This window comes from Osmerus eperlanus, chromosome 12 (genome assembly GCF_963692335.1).
Source record: "Osmerus eperlanus chromosome 12, fOsmEpe2.1, whole genome shotgun sequence".
Classification (NCBI taxonomy): domain Eukaryota; kingdom Metazoa; phylum Chordata; class Actinopteri; order Osmeriformes; family Osmeridae; genus Osmerus; species Osmerus eperlanus.
In genome coordinates this window covers 14,247,039-14,264,244 of record NC_085029.1, presented here as the reverse complement: position 1 = coordinate 14,264,244, position 17,206 = coordinate 14,247,039, and the positions used below count along the sequence as shown (strand labels likewise).

At 42.7% G+C, this 17,206-nt stretch overlaps 1 protein-coding gene across 1 annotated transcript; it reads left to right on the top strand.

Annotated features, from left to right (window-relative positions):
* The first annotated feature begins 589 nt into the window (after positions 1-589).
* cavin1b (caveolae associated protein 1b) lies at positions 590-17,025 on the top strand. Its single transcript, XM_062475024.1, has 2 exons — positions 590-1,447; positions 13,618-17,025. Exons 1-2 carry the CDS (start codon positions 938-940, stop codon positions 14,500-14,502), a joined length of 1,395 nt encoding a protein of 464 aa, XP_062331008.1. The 5' UTR covers positions 590-937; the 3' UTR covers positions 14,503-17,025.
* Positions 17,026-17,206: the final 181 nt, after the last annotated feature.

Below are 17,206 nucleotides of genomic sequence, written 5' to 3'. Positions count from 1 at the left end.
GTTAAGAATGTTTTCATAAAGATGTTATGATATTATTAGACGAATTGATCAATGCTTTTACTGGATTTATAATATGCAAAGAAGAATAATTTGAGAAATGGGGTCAGTGGAGACAGGTGATCAAATTCCCTGGACCTTGTTCTTGTTGGAGTCATAAACCCTAGCTGAGAGCTTTATTCAAGACCCAAATATTGACATAAATGAAACATAGTTTACTGAAAACTTTTTTCCCCACCTCATCTCAGTATTTTATGAGATTTGTTTTACAATGCATTTGCATTCTAGGGATAAGGAAAAGTGAATGGAAAAAAAATACTTCTCTAGCTCTTCTTAGACAGTCCACCGCTTGTTGCGCTTGAGCTTGTATTTGACAGGCACTGTTGCTCTCTACACATTCGCTGTAACTTTTCCAAACATGTTGCGTAGAAAAGTGGGCTCTCTGGATTTGTGGAGAGGGGGGGGGGGGGGTGTTACCCTGTGGGTGGGCAGGCTTGCACTGATAGTGGGAGGGAACAGGGAGGGGAAAGGGAGGGTCCATGGCAAAAGAGGGCTGGAGAGGAAAAAAGCTGCTGGCTCTAGTTTTGACTGGAGGGTTTCTCTGGGAAGTGTGGCATTCGTGTCCCGGCGCTCATGTGGTAACTTCCAGACCTGCTCTGCTTTCCCTGAACACTGGCCCACACCCAGGGATAGAACAAGAGGGGGAGAGAGAGAGAAATAAGGAAAGAAACGCAGAGTGAATGTTTGTTTGAAAGAGAAAGCTTGAGGAGCAGAGAAAAGTGAAGACGACCAGAGAAGGTTAGACGTGAAGAGAGGGTGATATCAGGTGTTAAGAACTTTCAAAAGACAGAGAAAACAAATATAATTTTTTGGCAAACGTCATCTGTGTGTGTTTGTGAATATTACAACTCTAATTCTTAAAAGTAACTGAGAAGGAACCATGGAAGTCATTGAAAGCTCAAGTGTTCACCTGGAGCAGCAAACCCTCACTGAGATCTCCGACGACGAGGTCAACCTGCCACCTTCTGATGACGAAGACGAAGCCGCTGTCAGAAAGGAGCAGTTGACCCTCGGCACTGAGGGGGATGCTGAAGAAGAGAAAGACGACAAAATGGACTCCCAGGTGAACGGGGTGATGGTTCTGGCCCTTTTGGACAAGATCATTGGGGCGGTGGACCAGATCCAGCAGACCCAGAGTGGGCTTGAGGCGAGACAGCAAGAAATGGAACGCTCTGTCACGGGCATCCAGGGCGAGCTCACCAAGCTGGCCAAGAGCCACAGCACGACTTCCAACAGTGTCAACAAGATGTTGGAAAAGGTGCGCAAAGTGAGCGTCAACGTCAAGACGGTTCGAGCCAACCTGGAGAAGCAGGGAGGTCAGATCAAGAAGCTGGAGAGCAACGAGAACGAGCTGCTGAAGAGACGCAACTTCAAAGTCATGATTTATCAGGTGAGGGTTTGCGGAAGTAGTGGAGGTGGTTGTGGTGGTGGGGTTAGTGTGTGGATGTGTGTCTGAGTGCACACATGCATACAGGTGTGTATTGGGGAATATAAGCATGCCCATTTGACAATGACAAAACACTATCATGGTGCTGGGGGGTGGGGTGCGGTGGGGCACAGGAAAGAAAGTGGTCTTATTGAAGATGCTAATATTATTCATTGTTCAAAATGTAGACACAAACACCTCTTGGCTCTCAGTGAAAACAGAGGAGTTTGGGGAGTGGCTCCCCTCAAGGTATTGCTTGGCTCTTACCCAACTGACAGCCTGTGCTATCAAACTGGTCCAGGAAAAATACATGCCACTTAAACTGACACTTAACACTTTGATGTTTTTAACTTCTGTTTGTCTTCATGGTATAATTTAACTTATTTTGTATAACTTGTAGATCTATAATAATTTGTACAAACAGTATAAATATACTTCTTAAATTCACACAATATATACAGCATTTATATACTGTACTTATTTAGAAGCTATTACTGTTAGAATACAGGAGTGTTTAAGTACACTGTAAATCAATGCAGGCACCACACCAGCCCCTTGTGCCACACCTAGTTGAACTGTAGCCAGTCCCGTGTCCACTGCAGGGAACTTAGTCATACCTTTGATCCTATAGTACTCCATGCTGAGTTAAAAATACATAAGTCCACATGTGGACTCAGCTAACTTCTATAGGCATAAGGAATCCATAAAAAGGTCATCTAAGTTTTCCTTAAAAAAAAAAAAGGATGGAAAATACCCTGAGCAGCCTTAAAAGTGTGCTTTAAGATGTAGGGGTGGCTGTTCATATGGGGACGTGGAAGGGAAAGAGGAGGGAAAGACAGTGTAAAGGAGAGTTTGAATGGCAGATGTTTCATTTCAAAAGACAGTCTGTAGTTTTAGGGAGTTGGGGAGCCCTGCGCGGATCTTTTTTTAGCCTTGCTGTGGCGTAATGTGTAATAGCTTGCAGCTTTGCACAGTGGCGCGGGAACATTCAGAGTTTCCACCCCTGACTTAAGCATTGCTTACTAATGCAGCCCCCATTCTCTCTTTTCCTCTCTTTCATTCTCTCTCTCTCTCTCTCTCTCTCTCTCTCTCTCTCTCTCTCTCTCTCTCTCTCTCTCTCTCTCTCTCTCTCTCTCTCTCTCTCTCTCTCTCTCTCTCTCTCTCTCTCTCTCTCTCTCTCTCTCTCTCTCTCTCTCTCTCTCTCTCTCTCTCTCTCTCTCTCTCTCTCTCCCTCTCCCTCCCTCCCTCCCTCCCTCTCTCTCGCTCTCTCCCTCCCTCCCTCCCTCTCTCTCTCTCTCTCTCTCTCTCTCTCTCTCTCTCTCTCTCTCTCTCTCTCTCTCTCTCTCTCTCTCTCTCTCTCTCTCTCTCTCTCTCACCTAAAGTAATTCACTTTTCAGACACTAGTAACAAATGGTCACACATTATATGTATCCAGTAAACATGCACGCAAGCACACACACACACACACACACACACACACACACACACACACACACACACACACACACACACACACACATACACTTACACATACAAGTATAAATACAACAGCTACCTACCACACATTGCTCACTCACTCAAAAACAATATAGTATATTCAGAATACATATTATTGTCCCTCCCACCTTACCTCCATGTTCACACCCACACACACACACCATAAACAAAAACTCGAGAGTTATACTGGCGAATTAGCACATACAATTCTCCACAGATGAACCTGTCAGTCTGCGTGGAACACTGAGTTCTAATTGGTGGCAGTCAGTCATCACTTTTAAGGGAGTGTGATAATTTGTTGATTGTAGTATCTCTCGATCTGAAACATCATAAATCAGTAGTTTAATTAAAAACAGATTAGATTGAAAAGCCAAAGTTCCATGTATTCCGAGTCAAATTCCCAATGAGCCAACATTTCAGGCCCTGAGGCAAGAGGAGAAATTCCCTATGAAATGCCTATCTCTCTAACTCAAAACATCAGCTTTGTTTAAATCTGCTAGTGATGACGTACCATCTTATTCATCTTAATTAAAAACACAAGCACAATGTTATCTGTTAAGTGAGGGCACTGTTTGTAGGCACCAAGGTCAAATTCTTTCAACATCTCAACTGTAGAAAATTCCACTGGCAGACCCCCTATAAACTGTCACACTGTTTTTGCTACATTGGGCAAATTTTGGACACATAAATACCTTCCTTTTCAAGAATGCCACTTGCATGGAAGGGAGTACAGCACTGGTGAAGTATTTATTGCTTCCCAGTTACCAGACAGTACCAGCTGTTGGTGGAAATCGTACCTTATTAACAAACACAGTCAAGAAGGGGAACTTTCAAATCTAAAATCCATGGTAGTTGTCGTCAGGTTGTCAAATTAGTCAGATGGTGTTGCGGGCGTGGTTCTTGGAGTTTGTTTATGCATTCTAGCCAGTGGATGGCACTATGCGTACCAGTGGTACCACTGTTTGTGTGCTTCTTGGGTCAAAGTGACACAGAGAATGTTATAGGGAAACACAACCTCATACACAACATCAGGTGTGAAGCCGGTGTAAATTCCCATCAGACGAAAGTGAATGAAAGTATTTTCTGGTTTTTGTCTTTGTTCCAACATTCTGTCTGAATTTCCGTCTCCTTTAGAATGACTCAACTCTTTCTGAATGATCTGTATTCTGAAAAGATAATCGGACTCCTATCCATGTTAATAGAAAACACCTTTCCTCAGCCCTCCGCTGTTAGAAAAAACACATAGCAACTCACTGACATCCACTGTTGCATGGAGAATATACAGCTGGAGAGCTTTGTAGTCAGCAGGCTGTAGGGTGTTTATCTTCACTGAACAAGTGACTGTTGACCCGGCAGTCACCGCCCCATCTCTTCAGGAGGCCTTAGTTCTCCCCAGGTGTGGTACCCCTGAAGGCCCTACAGCCTCTGAATGTGCTGGAGGGAGCGGAATGCTGGCGTTACAATTAATCAAAAACGTTGAGGAAAAGTCAGTGGTGTGCTGCTGAGATAAGCTAATCAAGGGTTGGCTAAAATATGTTGCAGACCATTGGGAGGATGAACATACTTTAAGCTCTGTCAGTAAATTAAGTGAGAGTAACATCTCCCTCACTTTGTTAACAGCAACAGCTGTCCTCCCATGGGTGTGTCTCTGTGTGTGTATTTCGCCATGTCCTGTATGACACTTCTTAGTCCCTCTGATGTCAGGATAGTCATGGACAGCTGACAGTATGTCTGTGGGACTGTTGGCCCCTCTGAAGGAGGCCAGGAATTGGGCTTGTAGCACTTAGAGACCTGGAACTGGAATGTGGCAGCACCATGTGAGGGACAGAGAGAGAGAGAGTAAGCGAGAGAGAGATGGAGAGAGAGAGAGAGAGAGAGAGAGAGAGAGAGAGAGAGAGAGAGAGAGAGAGAGAGAGAGAGAGAGAGAGAGAGAGAGAGAGAGAGAGAGAGAGAGAGAGAGAGAGAGAGAGAGAGAGAGTAAGCGAGAGAGAGATGGAGAGAGAGAGAGAGAGAGAGAGAGAGAGAGAGAGAGAGAGAGAGAGAGAGAGAGAGAGAGAGAGAGAGAGAGAGAGAGAGAGAGAGAGAGAGAGAGAGAGTAAGAGAGTAAGCGAGAGAGAGATGGAGAGAGAGAGAGAGAGAGAGAGAGAGAGAGAGAGAGAGAGAGAGAGAGAGGGAGGAAACAAAGAGCGACAGAATGTGATAGTGCAGACCAGTGTGCCAGATAGACATGGGGGGGGGGGGGGAGGACTGAAGAAGAGGTCTATCCTCTTTGTACAGGCAGGGTATGAGGGTGTGGGGTTTGGTTGCACATATTTAGACAGCTGATTCATACCATCGGCATTTCTCCTGCTTTGCTGTACCTCTCCACCCCCACCCATTATACTCCTACCTCTGGTACCACTCTTCTACCTCCTTCTGGTACTGTACCACCTAATATGTTCCTCTCGTCAGACTCCCTTTAATGGAATTACTATAGTACCTGATGCTCCATCCTCCCTGAAACATCTGGCCCCTTCTCTCCCTGCCCCAAGCCACAGGGCCTCTGCCTATCCAATATCTTACCTCCTCCATCTCTCTGACACCCTGTCACACAAATGAACATCAGGCACACACTGTGTATGAATGTGCACACCAACACATTCTCACTCAAAATGTTTTATAAATGTTTCTTGACAAGGACTTTCAAGCAGCTATTTAATTGTATCCTTACCTACGCTTGCATACACACCAAATGAGTCATATGTAGTTGGGTTTTGCGTTCCTTTCATTACTAAACTAGAACATTTCTCAATTCATAATGTGATTTTATCTTGATATAGACAACCCAAATGATTGATTTGTATTGGGCATTCTGCCTGAGAACAGCACAAATCTAAAACCCACAATGTTGACAGTAAACTGTATGAAGAGCTAAATTAATTCAAGACTCTGAGGTCTAGAGGACCTTATATGGGCAAACTAGGAGGAATGCTCTGGTTCCTCCATCTCACTAAGAAGCCAGACTGTTGAACATTTAGTAAGCTACTAGTTTCTTCATAGAAATTTGGAGACAGTGAATAGCAAGCCTATCCTATCAGTTACATGTTTCCTTCATTTTATTTTAGGAAGGCCAAGGTCTCAGTTAAACAGGGGCCTATCATTCAATGCAAAAAACACTATACAAATATACAGATACAATGAATTTGTATAGCCTTTTTTTACAAGCAATGTCACAGAGGGCTTCATATATGCTCATGTTCATCAGTATGTTACAATAAATAGCAAACAGACACATGGGAAAGATAAACAGCACTAAAACCAGGTACGCTACTCTGACAGCCATGTCATGAAGCATTTGTAAATAAATATTTTGCTGACTCAAAGTTGCTTACTTCTCCTTAAAAGCATTGGCCTAAAAAATATTCAAATTGGCGGGTAACATAACATAATCAAAGGCAAGTATAGGAGACTTCTGGTCTAGAGGCAACTACCCTTTCCATAGAAAGACAGAAAGAAAAAAGAAAGAGAGAAGAGAGAGAGAGGGGCCAAGTTCTAAAAATAGGAAGTATTGCATACTTGTTTGATTGTGAGAAGGAAAAGCCCTTTAGAAGACCATGTTCCTGTTTGGTTCCTGTTTGGTTTGGATCATAGTGTCCATGATGGTCTTGTTGTCCAAGGAAATCCAAAGCTTTGTGGCTTGACGCCCATAACATTATAGTTGTGTTTTGTTTGAGTTGAAAAAAACAACACCTACTTTAGTTCAATGTAAGAACGAACAACAAACAGTATGTGATTCTGTTGTAACTGTGAGATGTTGGGTGGTTTACTAGGCTTAAACAGCAAGATGGCCAAGTTAGCTGAATATAGTAGTTAGGGCAGTACAGTACCTTACTTACAGACTGTTCTACAGTTATCACCATTAATGCTGTATAAAGTATATTTCTTAAATTTTAAATCGGGATACTTTATGTACAATGTTAATTGAGGACACTGTTATCAGAGGACAGATTGTTAGCAAGTGAGATTGGTAACTACAGCCCCAGTAGCTGCAGGACAAACACGGACCCAGCACAACCCTTCTGTGAGTCACAGCCCAAGGACTCCTCGCCTTGGCCACAAAAGATAGTAACAACATCATATGATTTTATATTTGATGTTCTTTTGGATGTTGTTTTTTAAGAACACAAGTTCTTTGTGAAAGCTCAAATAAGCTGTAATTTAACTTAATGCCATGCATTGGACATGCCATGGTGACTCATCATAAGTTTGAGCACTTCATAATGTAATTAAGGACATAGTAAGATAAAGTGCAGTTTTATTATAAACTGACACTTTATTGTGTATGTCTGTAGAATATCTACTGTTCTCCTGGTAAGGTTTTTGGATATAGAGTTGCAGGATCCAAATATTTAACTGCAATAAAATCTAAACTGAAACTTCTATTTATGCAAAAAATTATTTATGCCTGTACTACCTTTTACTAAACTCTGATATACCAATTTAAACTTAGATGCTGTGTCTTAGCTACACAAAGGAAGAAAGGTGCTGTGTTAGAGGAAGAAGCCACTTCTCTACAAGGATCATAAATCTCCCTATAAACACAAATCTCCCTCAGTTGTTATTGGAAAGAGTAACACAGGGCAGCCATGGCAACGGCCACTGTCATCCCACTCTGAGTCCCTATTAGCCAAGCGTGCGGAATTGTACATAAACTGTGGCTGGGGAGAGAGAATGGAGCCAGTAGTGCCAAGCTCTGGGTATCCCATAATAATGTGTGCAGTTACTCTGCCAAAGACTGGCAAAGGTTTGAATTTGGACTGTTTTGAGAATAGAACATGAAATTACAGAGTACTTATATCACAGCTTTAAATGGACTACATACCAATTGAATATTATTCTGTACCCATAGAACTGAATGGCTGGCTTGGTCTCTCTATTAGCAGAAAGAAATGGGAATCTAATGGAAACCTCACAGATGTCAGAGGGATTACAGAGAATAATTAATGATAGGTTTCTGCATTTACTCATCACAGAGGCGTATGTGTGTACTTGTTTTTGTGAGTGTGTGTGTGCTCCTCTTCACGTGTGTGTGTGTGTGTGTGTGTTTATGCATGAATGTACATGTGTTTGATAGGAGCATGGACAAAAGTATGCAGGAAAACAACCTCCAGTTAGTCTTCATTACAATAGCATGCTGTATCTTGCAGTGTCAGCTGGAGTATGTGAAAACAGGTTAGAAACCAAGACAGGGTGCTTGACACAGAGCTGCTGGTATCCAAGGTAACTCTTTAGGAAGCCCTGGTTGCTCCAATGGCATGTATAGACTGGGTTGCTCTAATGCCATGGCAAGTGACAATGGAGTTTACTGCGTAAACATCATCAGGACATACCAGTACGAGTCTTGGGAAGGTCAGTGAAAGTGCACCGATGCAGCTCTCTTTCTACAAGTGTGCTCCCGATACAAGGGGAGTGCAGTCAGGGAGTGTCCGTGCGGGGCTGTGAAAGGGCACCCATCCCAAAGAGGAGTGGGAGTGAGTATGAACTCCTCCCAAAGGAAACAAGTAAAAAAAGAAAACTTCTCTCATCATGAAAGGAGCAAGGAGCAGTGCAAGTGCACTCCATCTCCGTGGAAGCTTCCTGCAGTTGAAGTTCTTCCTGGTGACCACCCTCAGTAATGAGAGAGTGAAGAGAAGAGATGGGATCTCTGGGTCTGCTCTCTGTTCCAGTGTTTGAACAGCAACAGCAGCAGGCCTGGTGATTCATCACTCTCTGTTCTCCCCAAAGGGACCTGCGGCATGCCATAACTTTATATAGCAAGATTTCTCTCTCTCGCTCTCTGTCCGTTAATCGCTCTCTCTCTCTTTCTTTCTCTCTCTCTCTGTCTCTCTTTCTATCTCTCTCTCCCTCTCTCCTTCTTTCTCTCCATGTGTCCTAGATTCATGATTAAAGGGCTAGGAAAATACAAAATGGAAAAAAGGAGCAGCCGTTTTCCCAAGAGTCCATCTGTATTTGCCCATCACAGTCTTTCCCATGTCTCTCACATGAGTCACACACACACTGGCCCCTTTCCACCCTTGACTGGGCATGGCAGCAGATACCTACAAATCTATCACACTATCACTCAGTGCCCTCTTTGTAAAAGTTACTTTGCAAACTGATTTCACAGCTGAACCCTGAACTGTTATAGAGTAAATACAAAGCGGACCCAAGATCAGAATGTAGAAGTTAATATAACTTGCATTGTGGTGTGTTCCATTACAGGGTTTTGGGGATTACATTAACTCAAGGCCATCTAGCTTTTTGAGTTGTACAGTCAGGGAGTTTCTGTGGTGTGTGTGGTGCAATTCATTCTGACATGTCCAGTCGCTGGAGGATTCATTTTTCAAGTCCTATCTATTTGCTTTTTTTTGTATAAAAATAGAAGGCCTGAAAATAATGCTAAAGAAGGCAGTTATGTAAAATGCATGTTAACTACAATCCTTCAAAGCCTTTGAAGAATACAAATGTATTCCTTAGTGACTGTAATAAATGGCTTACTTCAAAGCTGCAAAAACAAACCCATTTGTTACAAATTACTTCTTCTCCATGTTGTCTTGGCATCCGATGTTATGTCATGAGGATTCCCCGGGTTTCCTCTCTGCAGTATATACTGGAAAATCCCCTTAGTGTGTGTATGTGTGTGTGTGTGTGTCTACGCCTCCAGCAGGAGTTCACAGGGTGGGTCTCGAACAGGAAAACAGAGAGGAAAGTGTTGGTGGTAGGAGAGAGAGGGATTCCTCTCTGACCTAGTGGAGACAGATGTGAAAGAGCTGTACACATGACCATGATGAGTGGCTGTACTGTGGGCAGGGGCGGAAAGCTTCCATGGTGCGCTGCTCCTCAGCCTCCAACTTGAGGCCCCCGCCACGGTCAAATGAGGTCCCTTTGACACATGCCTGTTTGTAAATGTGAAATGACTTTTTCCCTTTAGGAGTGGAAAATCTGAAGTGAAGACTCATGGACAGTAAAAGGCTGTTAGTACGGTGGTCCTAATAGATGCAACACAGTGAGAAGGGTGCCGATAACCGTAACAGTAATTGTAATGTATGGATTTCTGTTTTCTGATGATGAACCTAAACAGAATGCTGTACTTTAATTAGGATTGTGTAGATTATCTCTATAATCACCACTATGGCTACCAATCTACCAAAACTACTACCGCTACTACGAATGACAACTGCAGGACAAGCGCACTGCAAATACAAGGCCAAAAAATCTGTTAGAAGCTGGAGAGAGGATAGTCTGATTTGTGCTGACTGCATGGGTCACCAGCCAGCTGATCTCAGCATGTGAGCCTTTTTGCCTACCCCCAAACCCACTAGCCCAGAGCAACATGACAACGAAAATGACAAAACAGGAGAGCAAAATGTAACACAGAAACTATATTTGCTTGCCAGTGTCAGTGAAGTCAAATCTCATACTATAAAGCTAACTTGAAATAGGACAACTTAAAGGGAATGTTTAATTTCGCATGGTACTGTAGTGCAGATAACTGGATATGGTGTAGGTATAGTGGGCACACACAGAATCGTAGTGGGTGGTGTAGGCACTCTGAGAGGGGAGTCTAGCACCACACTGTAAACACCTCTCAGACAGATGACTTTTCCACCAGCCATGACTCAGAGAACTAGTGAAGCACTCTCTCCATGACTAAGAGAAGGAACAGAGAGAGAAAGAGGAAGGGACTAAGTGAGGATCTAACAGGGGCGGAAGGAAAGAAAGAAAGACAATATATTACTTGATATCATCTGTATTTATTTATGAATTGTCTACTTTTCAAGGGGTCCTTAAGACCCAAAACGATGTTAAGTCTAAGCAAAGAGAAACAAAATGAAAACTAAGGATGCAAATAAAAAACAGAATGAAGTACAGAAAGGGAGAAAAACAAATGAAGTAAAACAAACTGCCCTCCAGCCAGAACATCTCAGAATACATAAAAGGGAGTTTCTCAGTGGTTGTGTTGCTATAGACAACAGAGGGGTGTTTGGGTTGCCTCTGTGTGTGTTGTGTGTGTGAGTGTGTAATTGTGTGTGTCAGTGTGACTGGAACGCAGCATTGACCAGTGGAATCTGCAGCACAGGAGGGGAGGTCTGAAATAACTATGCACAGACCCCTACTAAGATATACACACACACAAACACACTCACTCACTCATTTGCTGGCTGTAAAGGGGAGGATAGACCTTCAGGCACACACACACACACACACACTCCCACATATCTAATCAACACCAAGTAGGAGCATTATGCGATTAAGGCCCCATTTCATAATGAAGCATAAATCATGGACTACTCCCAACACTCCAGCGCACATAACTTTGGTACAAAAGCGTTTTGCAATAGAGTGTCTCATTTGCAATTTCAAATGCTTGCAAATATAAGGCTTGAGCAAATTGTCCCAAAGCTTGAGCAAAAAACATTTAACTGTTAAGACACTTACTATTCACTCACCTCCAGTCTCCAGTCCTGAGCGTAACTAAAATCTACAATCTAAGCTTTCCATGGCCGGGTATGTTCAAGTTTACCTTCCTGTCTTTCAGTCGGTAGCCTCTTGGAGAACAATGTCCCATTAAAGTAGGAGGGGGTCAGGATATCATTCAACCCAAGGTGAATGCCTTTCTTCCTGTCAAACTCTTTTCCATAGACACACACTTTTCTCCATTACGCCAAGTCCCAAAGAAGGCCATAATGTGAGTGCAATAACCTTTGAGTTCCTTGTCTTTGAAGTGGTCTCCCAGGCAGATAGGAATGGTACAGCAGAAGACAGCTGGTTAGACAGAAGACAAGGAGAACAAGGAGTCACAATTTCAAATGAGTTGAGAAAATATAGGGAAGGCATACTGTCGCTCAGTGGTTAGAGTGTTTGACTGTAGATCACAAAGTCTCAGGTTCAAATCCCCCCACTGTACATTGTGTTCGATAATACCATCTGATGAATGAACACAATACATTCTGGAGTTTGAGTATAGTTTAATGGAGGAGTTTGACGTCATTGTTAATAAATGGCTGGTCTGCATCTGCTGTGGAGAGTTGAGAGAAACAATACACATTCACAGCATAATGCATGTGTGCTGTATTTTTATATTTATCTATTGGCTGGAGACCCACATGACCTAGCACTGCTGTGGCTTACAATACTGCCGTGATGGAAACCCCAAAAAGTTAGTTTTCCATTAACAAGCCGGTGCATTGTACACTCCAGCGGAACACACACACACGGGAAGAGGGGCTTCCGAGGCAGGAATGTGAGGAGAGGGAGCGGGCCTGAAGAGAAGAGTACAGGGGGGCGGGAGGGAGGGGAAAAGGAAGGGCTGGAATGGAGGAAATGACAACAAAAGGGGACCAAAAGCATGTGTTTATATGGTCCTGGAGCACTCGTCTGGCCTGGTCCCGTGTCAGGCAGTTTGAGGTGCTTTTTGGAGGGCAAATACATGTCACTTTGTTAATCAAGAATGGACAGGGACACCTTGTGTGAGTCAAACATGAGAAAACTCAACCTGGAGCTGAGTGATTTTTGTAACTACATAAAAGTTCCTATGTATGTAACTAAAATGGTGGAAGTGGAGTTAAGTTACATGGTAGGTAATGTTACATTAATGGAAGGTGTTGCCTCGACCTGTAATGAAAATGAAGGTAAATGTATCCCAATTACCTCTGTTCATTCATTAAGTATTCCAACTGATACAGAATTGGGTAAAGAGTGAGATCTGAGGGCGTGTGTTGGCCTGCAGAACCGTGGGCTCACCTTGTTCCTGTCAGGAAAAGCCTGAAGGTCTCTCCTCCCCTTCAATGTTAGCCAGTGTGTGTGCATGTGTGTGTGTGTGTGTGTCTGTGTGTGTGTGTGTCTGTGTGTGTGTGTGTCTGTGTGTGTGTGTGCACACGCACGTACGTGCGTGTGTGTGTCTGTGTGTGTGTGTGTCTGTGTGTGTGTGTGCACACGCACGTACGTACGTGTGTGTGTGTGTCTGTGTGTTCAGGACAATGGAAGTGAGGAACATTACTCATCACCATGAGGAGCAGCTCTGAACAATATAGTCATTAAGGACTAAAACAAAGGTACTCTGATTGCTTTTGGCAATAGCAAGGGCGAGATGGGATCTGTTACAAAGCTTGGATACTGAAGGTTGTTCATTTTTCTCATGCCAGAGGGAGACACGACAGTGGAAAATGTAATGGTCTTGGAGATTGAGGAATGGAAATATGGAAACAGGAGAAGGAGGAGGTCGGCTGGGGGCTGTTTTGAGGCGGGGATCTGGGAGTGGGGAGGTGTGTTAGATCTCAGGGTTTAGGTGTGTCACACACTCACTGCAGAACTGATAGGGGTTTCCTCACAAACACATTAGCACATAGAAAAGCACACAAACATGATCCTGGCTGTTATGCACTAACAAGTACACAAACATGTACCCATAGACACAGCTACTGTTTTTTCACAAGTACATGATGTCACACATGCTTCAAATTTTAAGTTATTGTTTCTGGCGATGCTCTCAAGATGCAACATTGAATTCTGTTTCTCAAGACTTTCTGCAGATGATATACAGAATAGCTGTGGGTATTTCTGAAAGCATTTTCAGGTGGTTTGACTAAATGTTTATATGTTTCTGCTCTTGTCTTCAGGATGAAGTGAAGGTGCCCTCCAAAGTCAGTGTGTCCAAATCCATGAAGGTGCCCGAGTCTATAGGGGGCAGCAAAGGCAGCCAGCTAGAGCTGAAGGAAGTGGTGGAGGAACCAGGAGAGGAAGGAGGAGAAGAAGAGAAAGCCCATGTGGACCTCTCCTCTGATGAGGAAGAGGTGGAAATCGAGGAGACCATAGAAGAGTCACGTACTGAGCGTATCAAGCGGAGCAGCCTCCAGCGCGTGCAGACGCTCAAGACGGTCTTCTCCAAAGACAAGATGGACAAGACCAAGCAAAAGACAAAAGACAGCTTGGAGAAAACCAAACAGAAAACAAAGGAGAACCTAGAGAAAACCAAACAGAAAACAAAGGAGAACCTAGAGAAAACCAAGCAAAAGACCAAGGAGAACTTGGAGAAAACCAAGCAAAGGACCAAGGAGAACTTGGAGAAGACACGTCATAACATTGAAAAGAAGATGGGAAAGTTGGGAACGCGTATGAGCGTAAACCCTGAGCGCAAAGAGAAGATGAAGACCTCCCGGGAGAAGATGAAGAAGTCATTCACGCCCGACCACACCGTCTACGCTCGAGCCAACACCGCCGTCTACAAGGTGCCCCCATTTACCTTCCACGTCAAGAAGATCAGAGAGGGCGCGGTGGAGATCCAGGGGACTGAGATGGTTGAGGTCTCCCAGGAGGCCTTCAACGGGCTGGAGGGGGAGGTCGAGGAAGCAGGTATGGAGATGGAGATGATGAATGGAGGTGGGGAGGAGGAGGAGGAAGAAATGGAAGATGAAGAAGAGGATAATGAGGAGAAACTGCTGGACAACGAAGATTTGGAGTTGGAGTTGGCACTGGAGCGAGAGCGGGAGCGGGACAGTGACTAGAGGGAGGATCTAGAAGAGAAAAGGAAGGCTGAAAGAGTGAACACAGACCAATCCCAAATCATTTCTTTACTCCTACCAATGTAGATTAATATTGAAATTCAGAAGTTAAAAACCTATAGTATTTCTATATTGCTTATACTTGCCTCGGGCTTTGGGATGGGGCAAAGAAAAGATTTGGGATTGGCTGCTTAGTTGGAAGGCCCTAAAGAGAGGTTGATTGAGGAGGACTTTCAAGGGGTGCAGAAAGGAGGAGTAGAATTGTATGAGGGCTGAGTAAGATCTATTTTTTTGTGTGTGTGTGTGTGGGGGGGGGGGGGGGGGGAATCTGAACTCCAATGTCGCTCAAAAAAGAGATGAATGTGTGGCAGGTTGATTATAACACAATGTCCACGTCTGTGTATTACTGAAACACCTTTGTACTGGACATATGAATAAGGACTGCATCTGAATTTATTCATAGGTGCTGTATACTAACTCAATAAGTCTACATAAAGTACAGTTAATACATATGTCAATAAATGATTACAGTACTAAGTGAAACACACCGTATACGTATTACAATAGCAGGGGAATACTGCAGTGTTCCTTTCTTATTTGAGACCCATTAACTGACACTGATAAGTGTTACACACAGTATGTCTTTATTCTTCTTTACTATCATTTTATGTAGAGTCACGGAGAATCTATTGTGAACTGTTAATGTTACTCACACTGTCATTTGTGGTGTGAATTGTTTATGAGAGCGCATGACATCACTTTTAGGTTGTGAGCAATGAAAGAATGTGAGAATATGTCACCAGGAATGTAATGTATGAGAAATAATGTCTTTATCGTTCTTCAAATGAAGGCTTCTTTAAACAGAAATATTATTCGGATAGTCTGTTGTGCTGTACAGTTTCTGTAGACACTAAATGTTTTGTCTTGGGAACCGAAAGCTATAAAAAGTTATAATTTCATAGAAATGATTTCTCTCATTACAGCTTTGGTAGAATCAATGCGGACTACAGGCATTGTTAATGACAGTAGTCCACATTGTTTCAACCCGTTTTGGATACAATAATGATAATGATGATGATAAACATTTTGTCAATGAAAATGAATTAGAACAAAAACTTTATTAATTTTAACAAAAATTGTGTGTGCAACTGATCAGATTTTGTCATTTATCTGTCATTTACAAATTGTATTAACCCTCGTGCTGCCTTCGGGTCACATGACCCAAAGGTTCATAACAAACCATCGTTGTGTTTACCCAATTTTACCCAATACAAAAACAAATTAAAATAATTTTCTTTTAACCTTCGCAATGTGGGGGGTCTGAGACAGCCCAACGGTTAAAAGAAAAGGCTTCACTTTGTCTTTGTATGCGGTAAATCTGTCGCAATACGACGGTGGGTCACAATGACTGATGGGTCAGAATGACCCGAAGATAACACAAGGGTTAAGAGTCTTCTCTGCAGTATTGTAGTAGCACCTAGTGGCAAATTTATGCATTACTGGATTAATTAATTGTGGAGCACTGAATAGCGTTCCACTTTGCAAGCTGATCAAATCTTGTGTTATGATGTGATTACAGTGCTAATCCATTTAACGTTGCTGTGGCAGGTCTGTTTTGAACAACTGACTGGATTTTCTTGGAATAGCTTAACATGATATCACTTTTAAATGTTACAATATTTTGTTACATTTGTTCACCTGTTAATTTTAAAGTTAATAGCATGCCCACAGCCACTGATTATTCAAAGAATGTAATATACATTAAGAATAAGACCTATAATTAGGAACAGTGATCATATATTATTAAGAGCACATGAAATAGTTACTTTCATATTTTTTCCAAATCATGAAAGTCTAACCTCACTTTTCAGGTCCAACTGGTTGGATCAATTATTGTATCCAAAAGAGTTTGAGGGCCAACTGTGCTTAAGTAATTAAGCCTTGTTTTGTATGCATCTAAGTAAACAGGACCAGTTGAACCATCCAGACCTGTTATTCAGTACCTTTCATTGTTTATGTTGTATTTAATGTGAATCACTGCCATTGCACATACAGTAATATCAACGCCGCTGCTTTATATCTGTACCAGTGAACCTTTGCGCCTATCTTCAAACCTTTTGTGAAAGTAACTTCAGTAATTTCCTGCCTTATGCACCTAAGTATACGCTCAGATATCATAAATTGCCTTTTGTATGTTGCACCAAAATGCTTCAAGTTAGACACTGCCATATTGGCATAACCTCACACTTCATTTAAGGCGACCCCCTGTAAACACCAACACCAGCCATGGTAAATATTCAGCCAATGTATCACAGGTTCTTAGATGTATTTATTCATGAAAAGGGCTGTGTTCATTTAGTTACATATCAAGACCTTTGGGTGGCATTGATAGTTTTCATTCAGCTTGGGGTATTTGGGTGTATTTTACAATGTAATGATGATCCCACCTCTCATGTAGGTGAGGACTATGCAGAGCTGGTGTGAGCCTAACCACTAATATTTTAATAAAAGCTATTTGATTCACAATTACCTTGTTTTCCTTGAAAGCAGAGAACGGATTTGAAGAATTTCCTTTCATTTATGACTGTCAGTATCTTTCTCAATAGTATATGCCTTTAGACACATGCCTCTTTCTAGACATTGGCTGGGTTTCCCAGATTTGTTAAGAAGCTCTTAACGCTAAGAGAGCGTTCTAACGCTCTTAAGA